Here is a 26,901-nt window from a genome sequence, read left to right on the forward strand (position 1 = left end):
TTTGATAGTTCTCAAATTAGAAATTGTATTAACTCCATATACTTTATCAATCCTCTTGGGAAAATAAACAGTATGCTACTTGTCATCAGCATTGAAAGTAACTTTTCCTTTATTGCAATCAATAACAGCCCCTGCAGTGTAAGAAAAGGTCTTCCAAGAATAATAGACATATTATCATCTTCAGGCATTTCCAACACAACAAAATCAGTTAATATTAAGCAATTATTAGCAACTTGAACAGGAACATCCTCACATATACCAACAGGAATAACAGTAGATTTATCAGCCATTTGCAAAGATATATCAGTTGGTATCAACCTATCTAAATAAAGTCTCTTGTAAAGAGAAAAAAGGATAACACTAACTCCTGCTCCCAAATCACATAGATCAGTTCTAACATAATTATTCTTGATGGAACAAGGGATAGTCGGTATACCTGGGTCTCCCAGCTTCTTTGGAACCTTGCCATTGAAAGAGTAATTAGCAAGCATAGTGGAAATCTCCTCATTAGGAATTTTCCTTTTGTTAGAGACAATATCTTTCATATACTTTGAATAAGGAGGCAATTTAATAGCATCAGTCAAAGGGATTTGCAGGAACAAAGGTTTCATCCAATCACAAAATTTATTATAGTGTTCTTCCTCCTTTGATTTTAGTTTCTTAACAGGAAAAAGCATTTGCTTTTGAACCCAAGGTTCTCTTTCATTACCATGTTTCTTTGCAATAAAATCTTCTTTAGTGTACTTTTTATTTTTAGCATGCTTTTCAGGTTCATCTTCAACCTCTTCTTTATCAGAAACATCATTGTTATCATTATCTTTATCATGTTCATTACCACTATCAGTTTCAGCATCAGAAATAGAAATACTATTAGGATCATTAACAGGCTCAGAGGATTCTACAACAGTTTTATGTTTCTTCTTCTTTTTCTTAGAAGGAGCGCTAGTTTCTTTAGTTCGTTGAGAATCTTGTTCAACTCTTTTGGGATGCCCCTCAGGATATAGAGGATCCTGAGTAGAAACACCGCTTCTAGTTGTTACTTCATAAGCATGTTTTTCTTTAGAAGTATTTCTTAACAAGTCATTTTGCACTTTAGTGAGTTCATCAATTTGAGTTTGAACCATATGAAAATGTTTAACAAGCATCTTAACATCATTGGAGGTTCTCTCCACAATATCATGCAATTTACTAATAGCTTGAGAATTTTCCATTAAATGATTCTCTACTCTCATATTAAAGTTATCTTGCTTAACAACATAATTATCAAATTCATCTAAACATTGATCAGGAGGTTTTGAGTAAGGAATGTCTTCTTTATCAAAGCATTGAAGAGAATGTACCTAAATCGTGGATGAAGGGGGAGTTATCTTACATAAATCTTCTATGGGGGGTAAATTTTTCACATCATCAGATTTAATACCTTTCTCTGTAAGAGATTTCTTAGCTTCCCTCATATCTTCATCATTTAATCTCTACTACTTAAAAAGAAGGAACGTGTTCCCCCTTCTCCCTCTACTTTCGTCGTTCTTTTAGTCGTCGTCCCTCACGGGCCCGCCTGGGCCGCGTCGCCTCTTCACGCCTCCAAATGGGCCAACCCAAACTCGTGCTTGTTCGCTGCTCCTTCCACGCCCCCTCGGATCCTAAGCGCTAAGATCCGCCGCCAACCCGGCCGCTGCACCGCCGTCAGGCGAGCTCGCGGTTTTACCCACGCACGCAGCGCACAGGAGCGGGATTTCAGCACGGCTGCAGCACCTCGTCTGCCGAGGGATGCTCCCACCGAGATCGCCAGCGCCTCCATTGATCTCGGCGGCGCCACAGTACTTCCGCGTTTCCGGCCCCGATCTGACGAGCCGCCGGCATCCCGCCCGACCGTGAGCTCCGCCGTCCGTGACCGAGCTTCTCTGCCGTTCCAGTTCCGACCTCCTACCTGGATAGAGCCATCTCGACTCGAGCACTTACGCCGCCTGCCTGTCCGGTCCAGTTGAGTCCCGGCGCTGCTTCCTTACCAAAGATGCGACTGTCGCACGATGCAGCAAGATGCTCCTCCACACCCCTCTCTGCTTGCCCAAAGGTAATTGATCGTTCTTTTATGCAATAGATCAGCTCTTGTACATGCATCTGCTGAACAACCGTAACTATATGGACATCGCTGTCTCATGTACTAATGAAAATAGTCACGGCATACTAAATTGAAGGATGATACTTTTGGTAGTGGCATGTGAATCAACGTCTGTACTAGCTGACATGGAAATAATGCTAGCTTTAATTCTAAGCATTCAGCGCTTATATTTTGGAATTGGAAGAGATTATCCAGGAGGAGATGTAATTTGTTGTGTCATTTTCTTGTCAGATTTTGCAAGGACTCGACAAGTTGTCATATTTGGAATAATTTAAGCTCATGTTCAGTGAAACAGAGACCATATTGATACTTGTTTGTTCCCACAATTATTTTTTCTAAACAACCTGAGACCAGTTCTTGTACGGATTTCTGCCGAGGGTGCATGATTTGTTGGGTCATTTGGTACTAGGATTTTGGTTGAGAGAAGAAAGGGGGCCATCAAGACAATTTTTATTGGGATCGGTACTAGATGATGGACTACTATATTGATATATATTTGGATGATGCATGAATCTTGTTATAACAGAAAAAAACAACGGACCAAAGATCATCAGTTCATTCAAATATTCAAATAGTATAGAAAATGCTTATTGACGATGAGAGTATTTTTGTTATTTCTCGCTCTCGTGGACAACAGATGAGCCTGATATTTGTCACTTTGTGTCACCTAATTTTCTTGAACACAACACTGAAAGGGAGATAAAGTTGTTCTACTACCAGACTAAAAATGCATATTCTGGTTGTTCTTATTGTGACAGGGTAGAGTGTAGAGCGTAGAGTGTAACACTTGCCCAACTAACTGCATTTAGAAGAGGAGGCATCCTTGCAGGCAAAGGAAAGGACATCAACGTGATTATTTCTTCTCTAAAGAATTTGCTACTGTATATATTTTTGTGTTTGGGGAATTCAGTACCTACCGGTTTGTAGGATAGCGGTAGATGACACCTTATTTCAGATCGTTATGTGATACCTGGGTATGCAATGCTACATTTGATCGTTATGTGTTTGGGGAAGTTATCATTTTGCATGACTTCCCATTTTGTACCTTGTATGTTTTGTATTCAAGATGCTCCACAACGAAGATGAGTAGAGGGTACTGAGATATTCTGTTGTGAAAATTGTCTCTCAAGGAATCAAGGAATTTGCTAGCAGGTATGTACCTTAATAATATTGTTGAGGGATTGATCTTTAGCTCTAATCAGTATCCTGAGTGATTTTTTTCTTGTTTTGTCAGAAGTAAACATTTTTGCAACTTGTACAGAGAACAATATCACTCATGTGTTATCAGTCTAATATTCTCCACTAAGCGGACAGCTTGGGTGGTAGCATGTGTGTATTTATTCTTACTTCATGTTGTATTATGTATGGGTAGGTGCATGATAATGGATTAGTTAAATTCTATTACTCTTCATCAATGGCTTGATTAGTTTTCGGAGAACACATAAAACCTGAACATACCTTGTACATATTTTTGTTTGGTTGTTTGAAGAAGATGATTTTGGTTGAAAATCTTCTCTTCATGCCCAGTGGGAACATTTTTAGTGCATCTCTCTACTTTTGTTATCTCCAATCTATAATATCACAGAGAATGACTCTTATCCTTTTCGTTTTCAGTTGCCAGATGTTTCCCTTAGTGACAATGCAATGTCATGTTTCAAGGTTCAATTTCTTTATCAAATACAATGTGTCACAAGAAGCCGGACTTCTGGTTTGATCTTCTATCTTTCTGTTCATACTTCAGTAGTGTGCTATACATTCACATGCTAAACCAATAAATTTATGTACTGAACGAAGCCAAATTAACACCTATCCTCTCAAGATATTCTTGGTCAAAGGCTTCAATTTTCCATATATTTATTTTTACCAGTAGGCTATGTAGAAATTTATTAGTAAGAAGCCTTGGTGTCACTAAATTGATGATTCCTTCCTTTTTCTTTACATTTTGTGCCTAGCAGGTAACAAGCATACATCAGTGATGAATAATCATATTATTTCTATGTTTTATAGCTTTCCTCTCGTGAGGCTTTTGGTCTAGATCAACCAAATAGCGTTTAAGCTATTGGACTGGGAAATATCATACACGCAATATAAGTTAGCTTCAATAATTTATTTTCCTTGATATTTTAGAAACAACACCAGTTTATGTGAGCATGGTGGAAGTTTGCCTACGTTAAAACTGACCGTATACCTCAGTTTGCAGTTCTACTTTCCTACCTAAGGGATTTTATATTTAGAGATGTATTGGAATCATGTGATGGAAAAGGTCACTAGAGTTAGAATAAAGGGTAGTAGATTGGCAGATTATAATTAAGCTCGGTATTCTGTTATTCAAAAACTTGTTTAGAAATTCTGATATGCCTTTGGTCTGTAAAGTAGATGTTTTGTCTAGGCTTTCTTACATGTTGAATATGAGGAGACAAAAGACTATGAACACAATATAGGTGTCATTAAAAACGTTTTGCCCAATTTCAATCTTTTGGCTCATTGGTTTGAGATTTTATATCTATTAAATATAGGCCTGGATAGATTTTATTTCTCTTACAACAAAGAGCACATTATGGGTATCCAACTTTTTTCTTTCTTAGTAGATATAAATCTCATGCATGATATATATGCAGCAAATGCTTATTCTGTACTTAGTTGAGAAGCAGCGCGTGGCGGCAATCTCCTACGACGGCATGGTGCGCGGCCGCGGGGAGATGGGAGGGAGGGGATGGCACGGCTGGCCGGAGATGGGGGAGGGCATTGTACGGCCAATGGGAGATAGGGAGGGAGGGCATGGCTTCCGGGTTCAGCTCGCTGGTGGTCCATGGAAGAGCAGCAGTTCGCTGCCACACGCGACGAAGCAGAGGGAGGCAACCTTCCCATGGTCCTGGACAATTTTGGCGTCCTCTTGGCGCTTAAGGGCGAGCGTGGAGGCCTACCCGTCCTCCCCGACATGGATGTCCTAGTGATACGAGGCAACAGCGTGGAGAGCGATCCCTGCGTCATTTTCATGGAGGTCGCGGAACGAGCCGGCGTGGATGATGGAGGTGGATGGCTCGGCTCAGCATAACAGAGAGGACATGGAGGAGCAGACAGAGAGGCCTCTGTGGCATGGTGGTGCCGGGCGAACGTGCCACATATGGGATAAAGAGAGCACGATGGGGGACAAGAGAAATCACATGCTGTATAGCATCTTCTTGGAAAATGCACAACTACTATAGTGATTCCGATGCACTGGTAACAAAGTTTAGTTCCTGGTTCTGTTGTTCGGGTATCACTATTTGTTGTAAGTTTTAAATAGCTGGCAAGCTGGACCACCAAGCAATTGCCAGCGGTGGCAAGGTCATATTCTTCTTGGAATGTCACGGACTGGTATCATTTTAACTCATGTTGTCCTCTTCTGTATGAAGTATGAACACTTACAAGATGGCTGACAAAATGCCTCTACAGATTGTAGTTAAGAGTAGATACAGGAACATGCAGGTCAGAGAAAGTTTGAATTACTTCAATGGTTGCACATATTTGCCCCATTTTCTTGCTTGGTGGCACTAATTTTCTCTAAACTTTGATATAATGGGGTTTCCTATTGAATCTGATGCCGTATGGGACAACACAGTTATACAAGCCGCTGGTATTAGATGGACAACGCAATGTTATTTCAAAAAAATATTATTCATATTTGTGTACCCTACCTAAGAATACATATCTAGGAAACTATAGGCTTTGGCAATTGAAGTGGTACAATGTTTATCTTGATGGCAGGGGAAATTAGGCTGTTCAATGTTGCTAGCGGTAGGAGACGATGATTTGTATGCGCTCCATTGGCGTGAGCATTGAGCGTTGAGGCAAAGAGAGCCGTGAATCTTGTCGACCCTTTCTTTATCTCTCTCTAACTTCTCTGACTCGCTGAGTACTACAGTGCAAGATTTTTCTACACCTGCTAGCGCTGAGGCAAAGATTTTGTAAGGCCATCACATCGCTTGCATGGGGTGAGGCTTTATTATCTATATCTTTTTTTAAATCTAATACATGTTTATTGATTTACTTCTACAAATTGTAGTGAAAAGTGTATAACTCTTTGCTTATCAAATGGAGACTCTAATATATATTGATTTAACTACTAACAGATTAAATATGCACCGTGCCAACATATGTATTATTAAAGTTTTGGCATTATTTCCTGAAATATACTTTCGCGGTAAAATCTGTGTCAATATGGGCTTTGTTGGGACATCAAATTACTTCTTGCCAAGAAGTGTTATTGGCATGTTGAAGTGTTATTTTATGTCTGGTAGCTGTCAAATGGTTAAAGATTATAAGCTTCTAGTGTTTACTCATTTGAAAAACAAAGCTGCCAAATATTATTGTATACATGGTAATAGTAAAAGTAGTCTATAGATAGTGAAGAGTATATTTAGACCACAAATGCTATCATGCACCCGATTGCACTTCAATCTCAGACATCATCTCATGTTTGCTGGATATAAAGACCCGTTAGCAGGTTGGGTTATCTAAGCCTCTCATCATTGCAAAAGTCGTGGTACCTTAATGCACAACAATGTTATCTTGTTATTGCATTCGGTACTATCATGATGTGGTACATTATGATATCTCTAATTTGTTTTAAATTTTCATTGTGAGTTGTGAATTATATATGTTTATTGAGAAATAAAATTTAAGAACCCGTTGCAACGCACGGGCATTTGTACTAGTTCAATCATACCCCTCTTCTTCAATATTGGTGTTGGGGTTGGTTCAGGTGTAGTCCAATCATCATGATTTTGGCTTATTCTAGTCATTAATTCTTCAGCTTCGTCTGGAGTTCTTTTCCTGAAAACACAACCAGCACAATTATCCAGGTATACCCTAGACTCAATGGTTAGTCTACTATAAAATATATCAAGTAAGTCATGCTTTTCCAAATCATGTCCAGGCCGAGCTCTAAGAAGAGAGCAAAACCTTGCCCAAGCTTCAGGTAATTTCTCTCCATCTTCCTGGTCAAAACTATAAATTTTCCGCAAAGCAATATGTTGAGCACTAGCAGGAAAATACTTACGAAAGAAAACATCAAGCAAACCATTTGGACTATCAATAGAATCAGGAGGCAAACTATTATACCAAGTTTTAGCATCATCTTTTAATGAGAAAGGAAAAAATTTAGCAACAAAATAAGTACGCTTCTTGGTATCATCAGAAAACAAGCTACTCAAAGTAGAAAGCTCAATCATGTGCTCTACATCACTTTCTTTTTCAGTACCACAAAAATGTGTTTTCTCAACAATAGATATATGAGATAAATCAAGAGAAAAATCATAATCCTTATCCTTAATGTTTATAGGAGATGTGGCAAATTTAGGATCAGGAGACAGTTTATATCTAATAGCACGTTGTGCAAGAAGCTTTTTAATATTACTTGCACCAGTAGTAGCATTACATTTATCAATAAAATCATCATCAAGTTCCACATAATCTTCATCAAGATCATCACTAGAGTGTTCAACAGACTCAGGTGAATTAACAGGTGTAACAATATTTTAATTAGGAATTTCAGTATTTTCAATTTGTCTAGACCTAGCAATTGTAGCATCTAGAAAAGGACCTAATGAACCATTATCATCAAGCACAATAGAAGCATCATTAAAATTATAAGAGGAATTTTCAGATTCAGCAGAAGTACCAGCATGTGAAGCTTGTGGTGGTGAAATAAGTTGACTTATCACAGATGGTGAATCAAGAGCAGCAGAGGTACTCAGAGTTGTACCTTTTCTTGTAGTGGATGGTAATATGGTGACTTTAGCATCGCGAGGTTTACCCATGATGGAGGATTTGCAGCGAACAATATTAATTCAGGTGAACTTGCAAATAAAGGTATGCTCCCCGGCAACGGCGCCAGAAAATAATCTTGATGACCCACAAGTATAGGGGATCGCAACAGTCTTCGAGGGAAGTAAAACCCAATTTATTAATTCGACACAAGGGGAGCCAAAGAATATTTGTAAGCCTTAACAGCGGAGTTGTCAATTCAGCTGCACCTGGAAACAGACTTGCTCGCAATAGTTTATCAGTAGCAACAGTTTTATAGCAGTAGCAGTAGTGAAATATAAGTAGCAGTGTAATAAAGACAGCAGTAGTGATTATAGTAAACAACAGGATTAAGATACTGTAGGCATAGGGATGGATGAACGGGCACTGCATGGATAAGATAACTCATGTAATAATCAAGACAAGGCATTTGCAGATAATAATAAAACAATATCCAAGTACTAAATAACCATAGGCATCTGTTCCGTATATAGTCGTACGTGCCCGCAATGAGAAACTTGCACAACATCTTTTGTCCTACCAGCCGGTGGCAGCCGGGCCTCTAGGGAAACTACTGGTAATTAAGGTACTCCTTTTAATATAGTACCGGAGCAAAGCATTAACACTCCGTGAACACATGTGATCCTCATACCACAGCCTTCCCCTCCGGTTGTCCCAATTTCTGTCACTTTGGGGCCTCGGGTTCCGGACAGCAATATGTGTATACAACTTGCAGGTAAGATCATAAAACAATGAATATCACCATGAATCAATAACATATTCAGATCTGAAATCATGGCACTCGGGCCCTAGTGACAAGCATTAAGCATAACAAGTTGCAACAATATCATAAAGTACCAACAACGAATACTAGGCACCATGCCCTAACAATCTTATGGCTATTACATTAACAATCTCATCCAATCCCTACCATCCCCTTCAGCCTACAATGAGGGATTTACTCACACATGGATGGGGGAAGCATGGATGGTTGATGGAGAGGCGTCAGTGGCGATGATGGCGATGATCTCCTCCAATTCCCCGTCCCGGCAGGGTGCCAGAACGGAGTTTATGATCCCGAGATTGGGTTTCGCGATGGCGGCGGAGTTCTGGATGTCTTCTGGAAAATTGGTCGAACCCCCGTGCGTTTTTAGGTCAAGGGCTTTAAGTAGTCCAGAGGGGAGCGTCGGGGGCTGGCCGAGGCGGCGTCACCATAGGGCGGCGCGGCCCAGGGGCCCACCGCGCCGCCATGTGGTGTGCGCACCTCGTGGCCCCCCTCCGTCTCGTCTTCTGGCTCCGTAAGTCTTCTGTGCAAATAGGCCCATTGCAATTATTTCCGGGGATTTTCCTGAAAGTTGATTTTTTGCACAAAAATAAGACACCGGGGCAATTCTGCTGAAAACAGCGTTAATCCGTGTTAGTTGTATCCAAAATACACAAATTAGAGGCAAAACAATAGCAAAAGTGTTCGGGAAAGTAGATACGTTTTGGACGTATCAAGCGGCATCGATATCAGCCAAATGGTGCGACTCTTTCTTACATAATCTGTAGCGCCTACATTTTGGTCGATGAAATGATTGTGTTTTCTTTGGTTAGTTTGACAAGGCCATGGATTTGTACCGGAAGAACTCGGAAGGGTATAAGTCTTTCACGTTGATGCATTGGTATAGCAAGCTCAAAATGAACGAGAAATGACGATTGACGCGTCAGTCATTGTCGAAGGGGAAAGATGCTATTGATCTGGATGCGCCGCTGGCAACGTCGGCAGGACGCCCTATCGGCAACAAGGCTGCCAAGGCCGCCTTGGTCGACGCTGCATCGTCCGAGAAGACGCAGGCGTCGATCACGAAATGCCTCGTCGAGGTCTCCTCGACCTTGCTCTCCCGCGACAAAAATGCCGACGAAAGGTGGGCGGCGCTGCTCAAGAGGCAAGAGAAGAAGATGGAGCTCAAGAAACACAAAGACGACATGTCCCTGCTGAGAGCGTCGGCAGAAGGAATGTCTCCCCGGACGCGGGCAGCGCACAACTTCTTCAAAGGCCAGATCCTCGACGACAATGAATCCAAAATGGCAGCGGCCGAAGCGGTGGAGCGGCAGCGGCAGCAACCCCAACCCTGGAGCAAGAGCCGGCATACGTGTCTACGATAGTATCTGCTACTACACCTGCGTCGGCCTCTGCCTCGGCGTCGGCGATGGAGCAGACGGAGCATGCACACCGGGCAGATCATGACGAGCTTATCGTGACGGGCCTACGTCGACTCAGGTTGCGTCGGCATTGCCCAACCCCTTCTTCTAATTTAGCTTGCACCACCGGTCTGTAATATGATCGCGCGCCCAGTACTTTGATCGCCGCTACTCTGATCGTGACGACTTCGGCGGGAACGATCTCTTTTGAATGAAAACTATTTGAATTTCTGATTGGGACGGCGTTTAGGGACGCGGGTGGGAAACGACGTTCCCCAAACGCGGCACGAACAAAACTCGTCTCCCAAACGCTCGATCCGGCGCCGTCTAGGGGATGGTTTGGGAACGCGTAAATCCGTGGCATGTGTCCCTAAAATATTTTTCCGACGCTGTTGCCGGATACTATATGGTGGGCCGTGGGTGGAGATGCATGCCCTTATAGGAGAGAAAAATATTAGAACGGAGGACTCTATCTCTCCCAGTCCGTGCGATTAGCGTGGACAATTCACTGAATTTGTTATACGTGCAAATTAAAAGTTCACATGAAGAGGGAGTAGGAGCGAGCGGCGAGCAGTTACCGTTGTAAATTGTCGATTTTATTATTCTCTTAATTATGTTACTAAATGGTAGAAATTATGGGCACCTAATCAGTTGGTCGGGGTGGCTGTGCAGTTGCACACTCGGCATTGTTATACGAATCTGCATACCCCCGTGCCGTTACGTTATAATCGCACAAGCAGTTACTATACGTTTGGGAGTTTCAAAAAGGAAGATAGAATCGGAGTCGTCCCAGATTTGTTTAGAAAGGGAAACCATCGCCTCTACTTCTCGCTTCAGTCGCCCGCCTCAATCTTCTTCCCTCGCGAACAAGCACAGCCTCGATCGACGATCGGGCCTCTGTTTCGGAACAGTACGTGATGGATAATCTCGGGTCTCGGCTTCGGCCTCGGCGTCGGGCCTCGGCTTCGGCCTCGCCTCTACCACGAGATCATGGTACGTACGTACTTGGGTGCTTTCATTTGAATCCGTTCTTACGTATATGACTAATCTCCTGTTCATCGATCCATGCATCAACCCGAGTTGCTTGCTGCTGCGTGTGCAGTGTAGTACTATATGTGTTTAGATTCTAAATTTTTTCTCTCTCTCGATATGGAGCAGGGCCTCGGATGACGCCAGAACGCCAAGCCACTGGCCCTGGCTATGTGTTTACGGCGAAAGCGCCGCATGAGAGTCGCCACTCTTACAAGACCGTACCGCCGGAAGAAGCCATGGCCGGCAATGCTGCTCGTGCAAGTGCTTCTTCTTCTACGCGTACGCCGGTTAAACTGGAGCATACCATACGGAGACCCAGAAAGAAGTCCACTGGGGAGCGTCTAGAATTTAAGGTAATACATGATCCCAAACCTAAGCCACATGGGAAAAAAGCAGCAACACCAAAGCCGGTGAGGCGCAAGACGGTGAAGCGCAAGCCGGCGAGCAGCACCAAAGACGATGGTTCCCTTGCAGGGAAGAAGAGGAAACGAGGAAGTGGACAATTCGCTATCGTTCCTTTCGAAGAGACCTCTTCTGCGTTGGTGCCCATAGGAGTCAAGCGCAAGAGACCCAAGCTCAAAGTGATAGGCCTCACCGCCGAGACGAAAAGAGCCCATGCGGCTCTCGTGGAGTGGGAGAAAAGCACCAGCAACGATTTCGAAGGGTTCGACATAGGGAGCGGGCCCGAGTGGGATGAAATCCGGCGAGACTACGAGCGACGCGCGGATGAGTTTATCGCTCACATGGAACATTTGTTCGGTATTTTCCTCTTACATTTTTTACGTATTATTTTTCCTATGAATTCATCTCATTAATAAAATTAAATTAAATGACCTAAATGAAATTTCCTTCAGAAGAATGCGCACGTCTAATTTGGTTTGCAATGTAGTAGGTTGTTATTTCGTCTGAAATTTTATTACTGTAACTGTTTCACTCGAACAATTTGATCTACTAGTAAACTTCTTGACTATGAAACCTTGAATTTACCTTCGCCGACTGGCCTTTTATAATTTTGTGCCATTCAGATGACTCGCCCGTCGCACATTATTGGTTTATTATCTGAACACGAAAACATATGAAGTTATAGTGAAATAGTGGTGCGATTTTAGTAATTACGGAAACGATGTAGTGAATGGTGAGTTGTATAGTAAAACAGCGCCGCAATATTACTACTTTTGGTGACTATATTTTCAGTAGTACTTCTTTCCTGATCTTATTGTTGTCTTTTTTTGTGTGTGTTAGGACCAAGAAATTTGCGTCCGTGGGGAGGATCAGTCATAGATTCGGTGATCGGTGCGTTTCTAACACAAAATGCTGGTGACCATTTGTCGAGGTAAAAGTGGGAGGGTAGTACGCTATATTCACCTTCTATTAATTCATCTCTTGCACATCTTATGGATGTTCATTACCCTTTTTCTGTATACAGCAATGCCTTTATGTTCCTGGAGGCAAAGTTTCCAAACACGCGACAAGAAAATGCTCAACCTGTGGCTTTAATAGGTTATCTCAATGAAAGCTTCAATTTGACTCCTGATCATGGTGCGTTAGTCCCTACCAAGAATACAACTAAAAGTAACGCAAAAAAGAAAAAGGCAACAAGAGAAAGTGAGGACGTAGACTGGGAGGCTCTTAGGAAGGAGATATATAGAACCTCTGATATAAGTAGAGTCACTCCAATCCCTGACAAAGTGGATTGGCAAGCTGTACTAGATGCATCAGTGTACGTGGTTGCGGATACCATAGCGTGCAGGGGCCAACAGCTTAACATTGCCAAGAGGATACAGGTATAATATGTAATTGAAATACTTACTTTACTTATTTCTATAACTATAATTTTATCACAACATCTTTGTAGCAGGAGTATGTTTGGGTATCTTGGTCAAACAAATATGTTTGTAAATACCATATTCCATGTTTTTAGCAAATCAATGTGATTAGCCTTTGATACTACTATTTTTAGCCATACTATAAATTCAAGGAAGTACTAGTTGAATTATTACATAATAATTTAGAAAAAAATTATCATTTCGAGTACGATTAATTGTTCTTGTACTTATTTGAACTTCTTACAGAAATTTCTAAAGCTCTTAAAGACTAACCATGGAAGCTATAACCTGGAGTGGCTGAGATATCTCTCGCCGTACAATGCTCAGTATGACCATATTTCATAATCTTGTATTTCTTAAATCAAATTGTGTGTTCTTAATTTTCTTGTTATTAAACTCATCTGACATTGTGGTTTAGTTCTTGTTTTTATGCATGTTGGAATATTAAATAACCTCTTTACTACACGTACATAATCTAAATAATATTGGATGAAGAATGTTGTCATCAAACTTGCAATAATTATTAGTTCTAGTAAACTTATTTTAATTTAGTTTTTCTTGGCTACCAGAAAATTCTTAGGAGGTATACATGGGATTGGCGAAAAAAGTGTGGGCTGCATTCGCCTTCTCACCTTAGGGCACCGTGCATTTCCAGTAAGTTCTACGCATGTTTCATGAATGAAATAATCTGCCCAATTGTGTGCATTTGAACTGAAATTTGTTTTTCAGGTCGATGTCAATGTGTGTCGCCTAGCCGTCAGGCTAGGCTGGGTGGAACTTCAAATGCCGTGTTCACATCTTGAGGAGGACATTTTCCATTTAGTTGACAAGTAAGATTTGACTCGATGAGATAGTAATTTAAGTATGATGATTGCTTATATTTGCTTTCACTTTTGTTTGTTCAAGATATCCACCATTGCGTGATGTGCAGAGGTACTTATGGCCTCGGTTGTGCACTATGGACAAGGAAAAATTGTAAGTGTTGTGATTTATATCAAATGTATTTCATCATGACAATTTTCATATATCTAAGAAACCTTATCATTTTGAACAGGTATATGCTTCACTGTGGAATGATAACGTACGGAAAGGTACATTACTAGTTATTAGATGCAAAGTGATCGCTCAGATATGCAACGCTAACATTTCTTTTCCAAATTGTGGGGTGACATTTTAACCATCATAGTTTTATAAGATTGAGTTCAGATAATGATAGATATCATTCTGCAGGTAATATGCAGAAAGAAAAAACCGAAATGCATTGCTTGTCCTTTCCGTGCAAAGTGCAAATACTACAATTCTAGGTATGTTTCACTTTCTGATACGAGAGAGAAGGGGAAACTAATTATGAAGGGAGATACTGAGCAATGACATGTGACATGGGTGTTAATTTTGTTGCTGCAGAGAAAAAGTTCGTCCTACACTTCCTCCTATAGTGACTCATGAGCTTGAATATGGTGCATACCAAACAAGCATGGTTATTCATGGGAACAGTAACCGTGCATATAACTGCGAGCCCATAATTGAGTTTCCACCAAGTCCGGTGTATGGAGGGCTTAACGATGAACTTTCTGACATTGAAGATGTGGCAGAAGAATATTACCAAGCTAAAACAGATAGACGTTTTGGCTTTTGGAAACCCGAAAATGGAAAGGACATGGTGCTAACAAATCCGCAACAACAAACGAATAACCTAAAAACCATATTCCGCCTAAGGACAGAGCATCATGCGTATGCAACAATATATTTCTTATCTTTGCAAATTTTCTTATGCGCCCCTAAGCTTGACATGCTTTATATTATTTGCAGGTACATGCTCCCAGCTGAACATAAAGTCTTAGAGCAGGTCTGGTTTATGCTTTTGCTTTTGAAATCTAAACTGACTATTATTCCCTCAAAACTTTTACTGCTCCCTCAGATCCATAAAAAGTGTCGGGGTTTTTTCTTCAAATTTGAGCTAAAATGAACTAAAACCCCGTTACTTACTATGGTTCGGAGGGAGTATTACAATATGTACGTAAAAGATAGAAGATGGGAAGTTAGAGTCATTGCTTTGATTGGACTCGGAGTATATTTTAATATTTTTTTTGCTATTTGCATTTCTTATTTCAGTTTGATAAGAAAGATGAGGGAGATCACGTGCCTTATCTTCTGGTTCGTGATCCTTCATGCAATGACGACGATAACACAGTGAAAGGCACAGTTCTGGTGAGCACTCACTTGGAACACACTTGTAGTGAAGAAATGTTAAATAGTTCGATATAAAGGATAATGTTATGTAATCAGATAATTAAGGAGTAAGATGATTAGAATGTTTGTGTACTCCCTTCGACTCATATTACTTCACACTAATGTAGATGTACCTAGACACATTTTAATTGTAGATACATCCATTTTAGTGGCAAGTAATATGGATCCGAGGGAGTATAAATAACTGTTAGTTAACATGATGTAAAGTAATTTTGAAAGTAGATTTACTCTGAACAAACCATTCAACTCTCGGTACTAATCTCAAAGCCAATAAGTATAGAAAAATTTACATTACCTATAGGTCTTACTTTTTTTACAAAAACTACTTTTTTTTTCTAGTGCTATCAAAAGAACATCGAAATCGAATGGAATATTATTATCTGGTGTCTCAAACCACCTTTTTTTACCAATAACGAATAAGTGTAACCTCTGAACCGGTATTTAGCAATTACTGTTCCTTGCTCTTACAATGTAGCACTAAGATAAAGCTTATATGGTGATGGATTGGGACTAATTTTAAGCTTGTCTCTGGATCTTACAGCATCTGATTCTAGTGCTTAGAGTTGTACGGGCACACGATTAAGCCCTCCAAAAAAAATTCGAAACTAACTTTGTTCTCTCTTACTTACTGGACAAATGAACGACAAGATACCCTGTCGGACAGCAAACCGCGGAAACTTCCCATTGGATGGTACCTACTTCCAGAACAATGAGGTATATCACCCTTCAATTTATTTTCTGCTCTGTCGTTACGTTGTACATTCACTAGTTAAGTATGATATGATGCCAGATCAGGCATGCTAGCTGATACTAAGCAATCAAATATATCGTTTATACATAGGTGTTCGCAGATGACTCAACTAGCCGTTTACCGGTAACAATTCCCAGAGAAAGTATCTGGGGCCTCGAGAGATGCACTGTATATATGGGTTCATCAATACATTGGATCACACAAGGTATATATATATACACATCTTATTCTGATCACTGGAAATGTGTGAAGTCACTTACTGATACTAACAGGCATATATTCTCGTCAATTTCAGACCTAACCTACGAAGAAATTCAAGACTGCTTCAAGAATGGTATTAATTGCTTTAGCTATTTAAGAATCATTTGTGACATATTAGATCAAATTTTTTTTTTGAGGAAGCAACGGGGGGCGATTTGCCCACCTGAACTCAAATTTTCATTAAAAGAGCTATTAGATCAAAATGAAGCAACCACATCTTATAATAGGAAATCATTCATGTTATATTCGTAGTATGGACGTCTCTTTTTCTTTTTCTTTTTTCTTTCTGGATATGATGTGAAAACGCAAAGTTAGTTAGATGGCGTAGCACTAGCACCTAAACAATATGCGTATCATCGCATGAAAAGAGAATTAATGGAGGTTCCCTCATTTATGAATTACAGATCCTTTATGTTGTAACTCTGTGCAGGATATATTTGTGTAAGAGGATTCGATCGGGAAACAAGAGAACCAAGAGAACTATGCGCGACGCTACATGCCACCCAAGACAAAAACAAGGGAAAGAAAAGGGCAGGAGGAGATGAATTCGCGGTCGGCCAGTGGGTGTATGTCTGCCTCGATCACGATTTTGCACCATCCAGAAAGAAGCTCCCTCCTAGTTTCTATGGGCCTTACCCTGTGGCTGAGAAGAATCTCGACAGGATGTATAGGCTGAAGCTTCCCCAGTGTGCACTTCTTGATAGAGAGTTCCATGTAAGCCAGCTGAAGCCTTTCAATGGAGATCCGCCAACCGAGCTGCCGTTGCTGCCCCCACAATGGGTCCTTGCGTCAAGAACTTCTCTCGGAGAAGAGCTCACAAAGTTTCAAGCCAACTATCCTCAATTCAAAATCCAAGTTAAGCTACTCCGCGATGATGTCATGTTTGGCCTTGTTTACCGGCGCCGCTCACTCACTCGTTTGGCCAAGTATGGCCGTGTTTATGTGCGCCGTGCACGCCCTGCTGTGAGCAAGTAAGTATGACCTTACCTACTGGCGCCGGGATGATTATGTTGGGTGCCACACTGCGGTAGCAAGGCCTTCCCAGGATCATGTTAGTGAAGAACGTCTACTAGTTGAAGTTGCAGTTGCTTTGCGTCAAAAGAACAATGTATACTTGTGGCGTGGAAAGCTAGGAAATTGCTGTAAATTGGAAACAGTTGTTGCTTGCACTGAAATTTGTATGTTAGTTTACTGAGAACACGTTTGTGGCATGAAAAGCTGAGACGTTGGTGTAAACTTGATTGGTGTGCTTGACAGGATGTCAGGTTCGTCTGTGCCCATCCACCCATTTTGGACCTTGTTGCCTGCAAACTCTCGTGTGTGTGATTATTGGGTTACTTTGGGCAATCACTGGGAAGGTTCCGAATTGATTGTTGGTCAAATTTGTCTCAGTTTCATCACATGTTCTGCTTTTGATCTAGAAATTCTGGTGGTGATGCGGCTTGCTAGGATTTGGACATTCAGGCCTTTTGTTCAGTTGACTGATAAGTTGTAATTTTGCAGTTGTGTGTGATGGAAGCTTGAAATTGGTACGGTTCTAGATTGGTCCCATGGTATGAGTGTTCTTTTAGAATTTGCAACGCTCAAGATTATTAAGAATGAAACTGACATTGATAAACATTTGTTAGCAACAAATAATGTAACACGCTTATTTGAAGGAATACCAAGAACTGTACTGACCGCGTAAATGTCTGAAAACAAACGAACCTGTAGCTAGCAGGCCGTGAGGAAGAGTTTGAAGAGACTGAGAAGTTTCAAACAAAGGCACCCACAGGAGAGGCATTGATCTAAAGCGAGCAACCAGAAGCAGAACACCTGCACGACCCGGCGGCCAAAACCCGCAGGAGGAACATCTGGGGCCGAAGCAATGCCGCTACCCACCCGTGCATCGGGATCGGGGTGAGGAACCACAACGTCCGCCACGACCATCTCCACGACCCGGCGGCCGGCAACGGCGATCACGCACGGAACAGGAACGTCGTCGATCCGCAACTAAAGAACAGAGTCAAATGCCCGTAGGAAGAAAATCAACCAAAAACGATGTACAAAGAGGAACATATTGCAGAGAACTTTTTTTTTCGAGAACCAGGAGATCTCCGAGCTATGCTCTGGGACTATGAGGTACCAACACCTATTGCTGGTCTTGTGTTGGGCGAAATGCCCTAATAAAGTTTTGACTTAAAAAGAAAAGATTATGACGGATCAAGATGTCCAAACCATCGAAGTTGACTGTTAGACACTTGTTTTTGGACCGATAGCTAATCAAGGATATAATCCCGACGTGACAAATGAAAATAGATAAGGCGCAATTGAAAAGATTCAATCGGCGAGTTTTTATTGCTCATTGAGAATACATCATGTCCACCATGTCAAGTTTTGCCATGATCCGGTTTGATAGCCTACTATGTCAAGATATGAAGGCTTCCACTAGAGCTTATTTAAGATGACCTCAAATGAAGAAGTGATAGAAACGAAAGTTGTGCGTCTCATCGAAACAAACAACTTTGATTTTTGGATCATCGCGATCCGAGATAGTATGCAACATCTGGAACGAACGCACTTTATCAGACATGGAAGGTTCCGGTGTCTGATCGAGAGCGTAAAGAAATCAAACGTGCATCCACGAACTGCACAAACGTTTTCACGTTCGGCTGATTTTAAAAGTCAAGATTAACTCAGATGGAAAAATGTTCAACATGAAAGTTCTTCGTTTTTTAAGACGAACAACTTTGTTGTTTACCAGATTTTGATTTGAGGTCGTTTACTGCCTCAAAGTTGTCCCGCAAGGTACTGCCAGTTTTAAACCGAACAGTTTTGGAAAGTTCGGTTCAAACCATCCGAATTGGACCTAGTTTAGGGTTTTGGACGTGAATCCAACCCTATTTCTTGCACGGAAAATCCAGCCGCTCCTTATATACTTGAGGGGTGCAGGCCGATTGAAACAACACCAATCGAACAAACACATCTACTACTTTTTCGTGTTCATCTACTTTTATCTCTCTCTCCTTGTATCTTTCTTCTCGTTCTTCGTTGTTCTTCAGGATTGGAGGTTGCGAATCCACGAGGTCCTAGGGGCGGTTAGGCCGACCTAGGGCAGTCCATAGCCGCCGCAAGCCCTGACGGGGTCCCTCCCGGGCGAGCGGGGTTTCGGGTATACAAAAGCGCTCGCTGGACTGTCTTGCGTATCGCGCTTCCGGCGAGCCTCCCTCGGCGCGTGCTGCCGCGCATCGCGCTCGGCGTCGAGGATACACGGCGACGTGTTCGTGTGCGAACACACTTTTTGGCGACTCTATGTAGTTCTTCATTAATAGGTGCAAAGTACATGATGCAAGAGCTTAAACATGATCTATATGAGCACAACAATTGCCAAGTATCAAATTATTCAAGACATTATACCAATTACCACATGAAGCATTTTCCGTTTCCAACAAGTTAGACCCAACCCAAAACCTTCCATGTGTTCGCACGCGTGAAGCACACGTCCGTTGGGAACCCCAAGAGGAAGGTGTGATGCGTACAGCAGCAAGTTTTCCCTCAGTAAGAAACCAAGGTTATCGAACCAGTAGGAGTCAAGGATCACGTGAAGGTTGTTGGCGGAGGAGTGTAGTGCGGCGCAACACCAGGGATTCCGGCGCCAACGTGGAACCTGCACAACACAATCAAAGTACTTTGCCCCAACTTAACAGTGAGGTTGTCAATCTCACCGGCTTGCTGTAAACAAAGGATTAAATGTATGGTGTGGAAAATGATGTTTGTTTGCGAAGAACAGTAAAGAACAATGTTTGCAGTAGATTGTATTTCAGATGTAAAAGAATGGACCGGGGTCCACAGTTCACTAGTGGTGTCTCTCCAATAAGAAATAGCATGTTGGGTGAACAAATTACAGTTGGGCAATTGACAAATAGAGAGGGCATAACAATGCACATACATATCATGATGACTACTATGAGATTTAATCAGGGCATTACGACAAAGTACATAGACCGCTATCCAGCATGCATCTATGCCTAAAAAGTCCACCTTCGGGTTAGCATCTGCACCCCTTCCAGTATTAAGTTGCAAACAACAGACAATTGCATTAAGTATGGTGCGCAATGTAATCAACACAAATATCCTTAGACAAAGCATTGATGTTTTATCCCTTGTGGCAACTGACATAGGCATCCCCAATGGGCCTGCCGAAGATGGTACCCGGGGTTTACTGAAGGCCCACGACCCGAAGGATAAGAAGAATCGGAAGCCCAAGTTGTAGTTATGGAAAGATAGAGTTGTATTAGGAGATAGCACTTGTAATATTGCGGGATGAGTTGGAAACCCTCCCGGACTCTGTAGCTTGTGTATTACGAATCCCTCGGCTCCACCTCATATATAAGGGGGAGCCGAGGGACAAAGAAAGCATCGTTTTCATTGTCTCACAAACCCTAGTTTTCATATCGTCGAGCACTTTTCGGCTGTAACCTTCGAGATCTACTTGCCCTCTACTTCTAGCTAAAACCCTAGTCTACAACCCGTAGGCATTGACAAGTTAATCCCTTGTCAATTGGCACCGTCTGTGGGAATTAGAGGCGTCAAGGATCTGATCTCGATGGCACGTTGAAGATCATCGACTTCGTCAACAGCAAGCAACGCGATGGATCGAGGTAAACAGATCGAAAATGATCCTGTCGATTTTGTTCCTCACCCGCCCTCCCGTTTGGATGCATATGCGTATCTGGAGGAGCCTATGGAGATGACGTTCGGAAGGTTCCACTTTCGCGTCGAGAAAGAGGGAGCGTATCGTCTCGAAATTCCGATCTCGTCGGGATTATCGGCGGTCGATTCCGATTTTTCGAACTCAACATCGTCAATCGAGTCAGGCGAAGAGGAGACTTCATCGTCACGCTTCGTCAGCACCAGGGCAAGCGAAAAGCTCGCCAAGATCTTCAGTGACATGTCCTTCGAGTCATCTGCGGACTCCTATATAAGCGATGACTCGAGCAGCTTCGACAGCTTCAACTTCATCGACAGATCCACTACCGTGGGCAAGGTCTTCACCAATCTCTATGATGGTGTCACCAAACCCAGTAAAGACCTGAATTCAAAATATCATCAGATTTATGCCATCGGAGAAACAAGTCGCGATCAGGAGGAGACATCAGAGGCTTTCGATGAGTTGGGAAATCCATACGTCGATCCCTCCGACCTAAGGCGAGGTTTAGGCAATAAATACGTCGAGCCTACACCACGTGTTAGAATTCAACTTCCACAAGCAGCATGGGATAGAGCCGCAAGAGCTATGGATGGTTCAGAACCAATATCCACAACCGCTACGACGGAAGAGTTGCAAGCATATCAATATAGGCTCGCTCGAGCTGGAAGGGAATTGGAAAAACAGACAGCTGCTCTGAACAGGAGAAGGGAGGCAGCTTCCGCATCAAGCAGGCGAAGGGCAGAATTAAGTCGACATTCAAGAACTTCGGGAGATAGCCACAGAGAAGCTCGGAACAGAGCAACATCTAGGCTGCAAAACATACCTGAGGCTGATAGGGAGAACTTGGTTCAGAACCTCGACATGTCATTTATGTCGATAGACACGAGAAGGAATATTATCCCTAAGACACCGGAAGCTGGGTATATGACGACGCAAGCTTTTATCCTCGCATTCAAGCCACCTCCCGGAGATCCAAGAGAAGCATTGTACAATATGGCTATGGCAGGAGTTGGGGCCATGGGAACCGCGTTTGTAACGACGCCTCCCGAAGGTTCAGCAAGGCAAAATAGTCCACGACCTGCGGCAGCAACACCAGTTCCCGAGAGAACAGGTGGAGCAAGAGACACAACAGCGCAAGCAAGGGTGGACAGAGCACGACAAAATAGAAGGGAACATCGGCACTCCCCGAAGATAGATGATGAGGATATGTGCGGGCTGCCGTGCTTTACAAGGAGGGTCCGAAAAACTCGAGTTCCCTCGGGATTCAAATTACCCGATAACTTCAAAAAATTCGACGGCCTGCAAGATCCAGAGGATTGGTTAGTTGATTATCTCGAGACGGTGAAGCTGGTAGGAGAAACCAGGGCAACAACCATGCAGAGAATCCAAGTGCATTTGAGTGGAGCTGCGCGATCTTGGATAAAGAAGCTTCCTCCTGGTTCTATCGACAGTTGGGATAGCTTCGAGGATGTGTTCGTCAAGAATTTCCGGTCCACCTGCAAAAAACCCGCATCGCTAGAGGAGTTGAGAGCGTTTCGACAAAAGCCGGATGAATCAATGAGAAAGTATATCCAGAGGTGGAATATCATTAAAAACTCGGCAGAGAATATATCTGACGAGAGAGCGATAGATGCGTTTGTCGCAGGAATCCGACGAGGAGATTTTGTCGAAGACTTGGGGAGAACCAACCCAAAGATAGTGTCAGCATTGATGGAGATAGCAAATAGATGGGCAGATGGAGAAGATGTTGTCCACAATAAACGGCACAGGTCGCCAGAAGAGGACCGTGGTCGAAATTATCAAAATAGGCGACGATTTCCCCGACAGTACTCAAGCTATGATGGACCAGGCCAAATCTCGGCTGGTTTCCGAGGAAGCGCTGGAGGAAGCAATATAGATGATTATCAGAGGAGCAACGAGCAGCGAGGCGACAACAGAGACGACTCTCGCAATAATAGACAAAATAAAGGGCCAAGGTTTCAGAGACCTTTCGTGTCCCCTGAGGAGATGATGAACGGGCCATGTCAGATGCACTCTATCTCGATAGCAATGGGAAGAGACAGTCAGGACACCTGCAGAAGGATTGTCAAAAAATTTAGGCAATGCTAAGGTGGGCAGGGCACGCCAATGCCCAGGCAACAAATAGAAACCCTCAAGGGCCCAGGAGCGAAATCCACTTGCCACCTCCTCCCGCAATTACGGACGAAAATTGGCACTAGCTCAGAATAGCGGCAGCACCGCAGCCACCACCTTACGTTGATCCCAATTCCAACGGAGCGGTCTCGATGATTCAGAAAGGCAGGCCGTCCAATAGAGCTCAGAAAGTAATCTCGCGACATGTGTTCATGGCAGAAAAGATGCCTCCTCCAACAATTGAGTACCTAAACTGGTCAGGGCAGGACATTGGCTTCACAATAGCAGATCACCCACAGCAAGTTCCTCGACCAGGGCAGTCAGCACTTATCTTACCAGCAGTAATCGCAGGATTCGACGTATCTCGAGTATTCATAGATGGAGGCAGCAGTTTAAACTTTATGTACGCAGATACACTAAGGAAGATGAACATATCTCTAGCAAATCTGAAACCAACCGATACACGTTTCCATGGCATCATGCCAGAAAAGGCAAGTTATCCGTTGGGGAAGATTAATCTCGATGTTCAGTTTGGGACCCGAGAAAACTACAGGATAGAGAGGCTGGAGTTTGAAGTCGTGGATTTCCCGTCGCAGTATCATGCCTTGTTGGGACGACCAGCATATGCCAGGTTTATGGCGGTACCACATTACACATACTTGTTATGGAGGATGCCTGGACCTAAGGGACCAATTACAGTTAAAGGAAGCTTCGCGTTAGCCGATAAATGTGACAAGGATTTTCATCGACTGTCAGAAACCTTCGGGATGCAAGCAGAGTACATGGCGTCAAGGCTCACGACTGATTATGATGTGCTGCCAGATGTAGGAAGGCCTAACAAAGAATCAACCTTTAATACTGCCAAAAATTCCAAGGAGGTGCAGATTCACCCGACAGATCCAAAGAAGACGACGTCCATCGCAACAGACATGGACCTCACATAGGAAAGCGCGCTCATCGAGTTCCTCCATGAGCACTGGAAAATCTTCGCATGGTGTCCAGCTGACATGCCAGGAGTACCCAGGGAACTTGCCGAGCACCACCTAAATTTGGATCCAATAGCGAGACCAATCAAACAACCTTTGCGGCGTTTTTCGGAGCCAAACCGCAAAGCTATGCTGTCAGAGATTGATCGACTGAGAGAAGTTGGTTTCATCAAGGAGCTACATACAGAGGCCACGTGGGTAGCAAACCCAATGTTGGTTCCGAAGAAAAACACTAAAGTCCTTCGCATGTGTGTCGACTTTGCGTGTCTCAACAAACACTGTCCAAAGGATCACTTTCCCCTTCCGAGGATCGATCAAATTATCGACTCCACGGCAGGTTGTGAACGTCTTTCCTTCCTAGATGCGTATTCTGGTTATAACCAGATCAGATTGAAAGAAGAGGACGAGGTCAAAACAGCGTTCATTACACCGTACGGCGTGTTTTGCTATAGAACAATGCCTTTCGGTCTAAAAAACGCGGGAGCAACATATCAGCGGATGATGCAGAAGTGCTTAGCAACACAAATTGGGAAAAACGTACAAGTGTACATTGATGATGTCGTCATAACGTCAAAAAAGGGGGCAACGCTAATCGAGGACCTGAAGGAAACTTTCGACAACCTCGACAAGTTTTGCCTCAAGCTGAACCCAATGAAGTGTTCTTTTGGCGTCCATGCAGGAGAACTTCTCGGGTTCCTAGTCTCAGCAAGAGGGATTGAAGCTAATCCCGAAAAAATCCAAGCTATCGTAACAATGAGAAAGCCAACAAAGTTGAAAGAAATACAACAGTTAACTGGGCGAGTCGCAGCTTTAAGCAGATTCGTCGCCAGGCTGGGAGAAAAGGCGTTACCGTTCTACGCTTTAATCAAGCAAGGAGAGAAGTTCCAATGGAACGAAGAGGCAGATAGAGCCTTCGAGGATCTTAAACGCACAATTTCGACACCACCAATCTTGGTGGCGCCAAAAGAGAAGGAACCCCTCCTGTTATACATTGCGGCTACACTCCAAGTGGTCAGCACAGCGCTAGTTGTCGAAAGAGAAGAAGAGGGAAAACTCCATGGAGTACAGAGGCCGGTATATTTTATCAGTGAAGTTCTATCGCCTTCAAAACAACGGTACCCGCAGTACCAGAAGTTAGCATATGGAGTGATCACAACCGTAAGAAAATTGCGGCACTATTTTTCGGCACACCCGATAATAGTGGTCAACGAGGCGCCTCTATCCAATATACTAAACAACCCAGAAACTACATGTCGTGTCTCCCTTTGGGGAATAGAACTTTCTCCTCGGGACATAACGTATGAAAAAAGAAAAGCAATAAATTCACAAATTCTGCCAGATTTCATCGCAGAGTGGATGGAGCTGCAAAATACAGGACCCCCAGATCTATCAAGAACTTGGACTATGAATTTTGACGGGTCCAAGAGGGTAGAAGGAGCTGGAGCAGGCGTGATACTTGTATCACCTGAAGGCGACAAATTGAAGTATGTTTTACGGATGACGTTCCCAAACGCATCTAGCAATGAGGTAGAATATGAAGCTCTTATACACGGGATGAAGATGGCGAAAGCTTGTGGTGCAACTCGATTAAAAATCTTTGGGGACTCACAATTGGTGGCTCAGCAAGTCATGAACCAGTGTGACGCAGTCAATGATAGCATGGTGGCATACAAGGAAGTGTGCAATGAGCTCGAGAAGTTATTTGATGGATGCGAAGTAAACCACATTAGCAGGCTAAGTAACGATGAAGCCGATGTTCTTGCAAACATCGGGTCGCAATGCCTCACAATCCCACCAGGTGTGTTCTGGGAAGAGATAACTGAGAGGTCTACAAAGCCGAAGAAGACGCAGAGGAAGCCGAAGGAGGAGAAAACCTCGACGGCTCCCAAGGAAGTACCGGAAGAAGAAGAGGACCAGGAGCTAGTGATGATGGTACAGGTACCATGGATGCAAGCTTACATATCATACATCTTAAGGAAAGAAATACCCGACGACCCATTTGAAGCAAGGCGAGTTATTCGACGATCCAAAGCCTTTACAGTGGTCAAAGGGGAGTTGTACATGCGCAGTATCTCGGGTGTGTTACAAAGGTGCGTCACACCCGAAGAAGGAAGGATAATCTTGAAGGATGTACACGAGGGAATATGTGGTCATCACGCGAGCAGTCGAGCTATTGCGGCCAAGGTTTTCCGGGCTGGATTTTACTGGTTGCCAGCAATCGAGGACGCGAAGGAGATAGTACGAACTTGTGATGCGTGCCAGAGATTTGCCGCAAAACCTCACTCTCTGGAAGCAGAACTGATGCCAATACCATTGTCTTGGCCCTTTGCTCAATGGGGCCTCGATATGGTGGGAAAGTTACACAAGGCCTCGCCAGGAGGATACGAGTATATGCTTGTTGCTGTCGACAAATTCGCCAAGTGGATAGAAGCAAAGCCGATAAATTCACCAGATGCAGCGTCAGCAATAAAGTTCGTGAAAAGCATTGTTTTTCGGTTTGGAGTACCTCATAGCATCGTCACGGACAATGGTAGTAACTTCACATCCAAGGAATTCAAGGCATATTGCGCAGAAGTAGGCATCAAATTGCACTTCGCGTCAGTTGGGCACCCGCAAACCAACGGTCAAGTCGAGAAAGCCAATGGTATCATCTGCAAGACTGCAACGGCATCAAGAAGCGCCTGCTAGGACCGCTGGAAAAAGCTCGACATACGTGGCCAAAAGAGTTGCCAAGTGTATTGTGGAGTATTCAAACAACGCCAAATATAGCGACACAGGAAACTTCGTTTTTTCTGGTCCATGGAGCAGAGGCAGTATTACCGATAGAAATAGAGCATGATTCTCCAAGAGTCGTGTAGTACGATGAAGAAACTTCCAGAAGG

General features: G+C 43.1%; 2 protein-coding genes and 1 long non-coding RNA gene across 3 annotated transcripts; all 3 read left to right on the forward strand.

Moving 5' to 3' along the window:
- Window positions 1–11,358: 11,358 nt before the first annotated feature.
- On the forward strand, window positions 11,359–12,912 carry LOC139839305 (DEMETER-like protein 3). The gene is made up of 3 exons (XM_071829349.1): window positions 11,359–11,881; window positions 12,365–12,455; window positions 12,549–12,912. The coding sequence occupies exons 1-3, from the start codon at window positions 11,359–11,361 to the stop codon at window positions 12,910–12,912; spliced, it is 978 nt and encodes a 325-aa protein (XP_071685450.1).
- A 277-nt stretch (window positions 12,913–13,189) lies between these two features.
- Window positions 13,190–13,772, forward strand: LOC127330000 (uncharacterized). Its single transcript, XR_007869083.1, has 3 exons — window positions 13,190–13,274; window positions 13,518–13,602; window positions 13,678–13,772. It is a non-coding gene; the product is annotated as an uncharacterized lncRNA (long non-coding RNA).
- Window positions 13,773–14,365: 593 nt separating this feature from the next.
- On the forward strand, window positions 14,366–17,446 carry LOC127329999 (DNA glycosylase/AP lyase ROS1-like). Its single transcript, XM_051356373.1, has 7 exons — window positions 14,366–14,679; window positions 14,758–14,794; window positions 15,061–15,156; window positions 15,847–15,912; window positions 16,040–16,154; window positions 16,245–16,283; window positions 16,641–17,446. The coding sequence occupies exons 1-7, from the start codon at window positions 14,423–14,425 to the stop codon at window positions 17,183–17,185; spliced, it is 1,155 nt and encodes a 384-aa protein (XP_051212333.1). The 5' UTR covers window positions 14,366–14,422; the 3' UTR covers window positions 17,186–17,446.
- Window positions 17,447–26,901: the final 9,455 nt, after the last annotated feature.

The sequence above is a fragment of the Lolium perenne genome, chromosome 4 (assembly GCF_019359855.2).
Source record: "Lolium perenne isolate Kyuss_39 chromosome 4, Kyuss_2.0, whole genome shotgun sequence".
In the NCBI taxonomy this organism is placed as follows: Eukaryota; Viridiplantae; Streptophyta; class Magnoliopsida; order Poales; family Poaceae; genus Lolium; species Lolium perenne.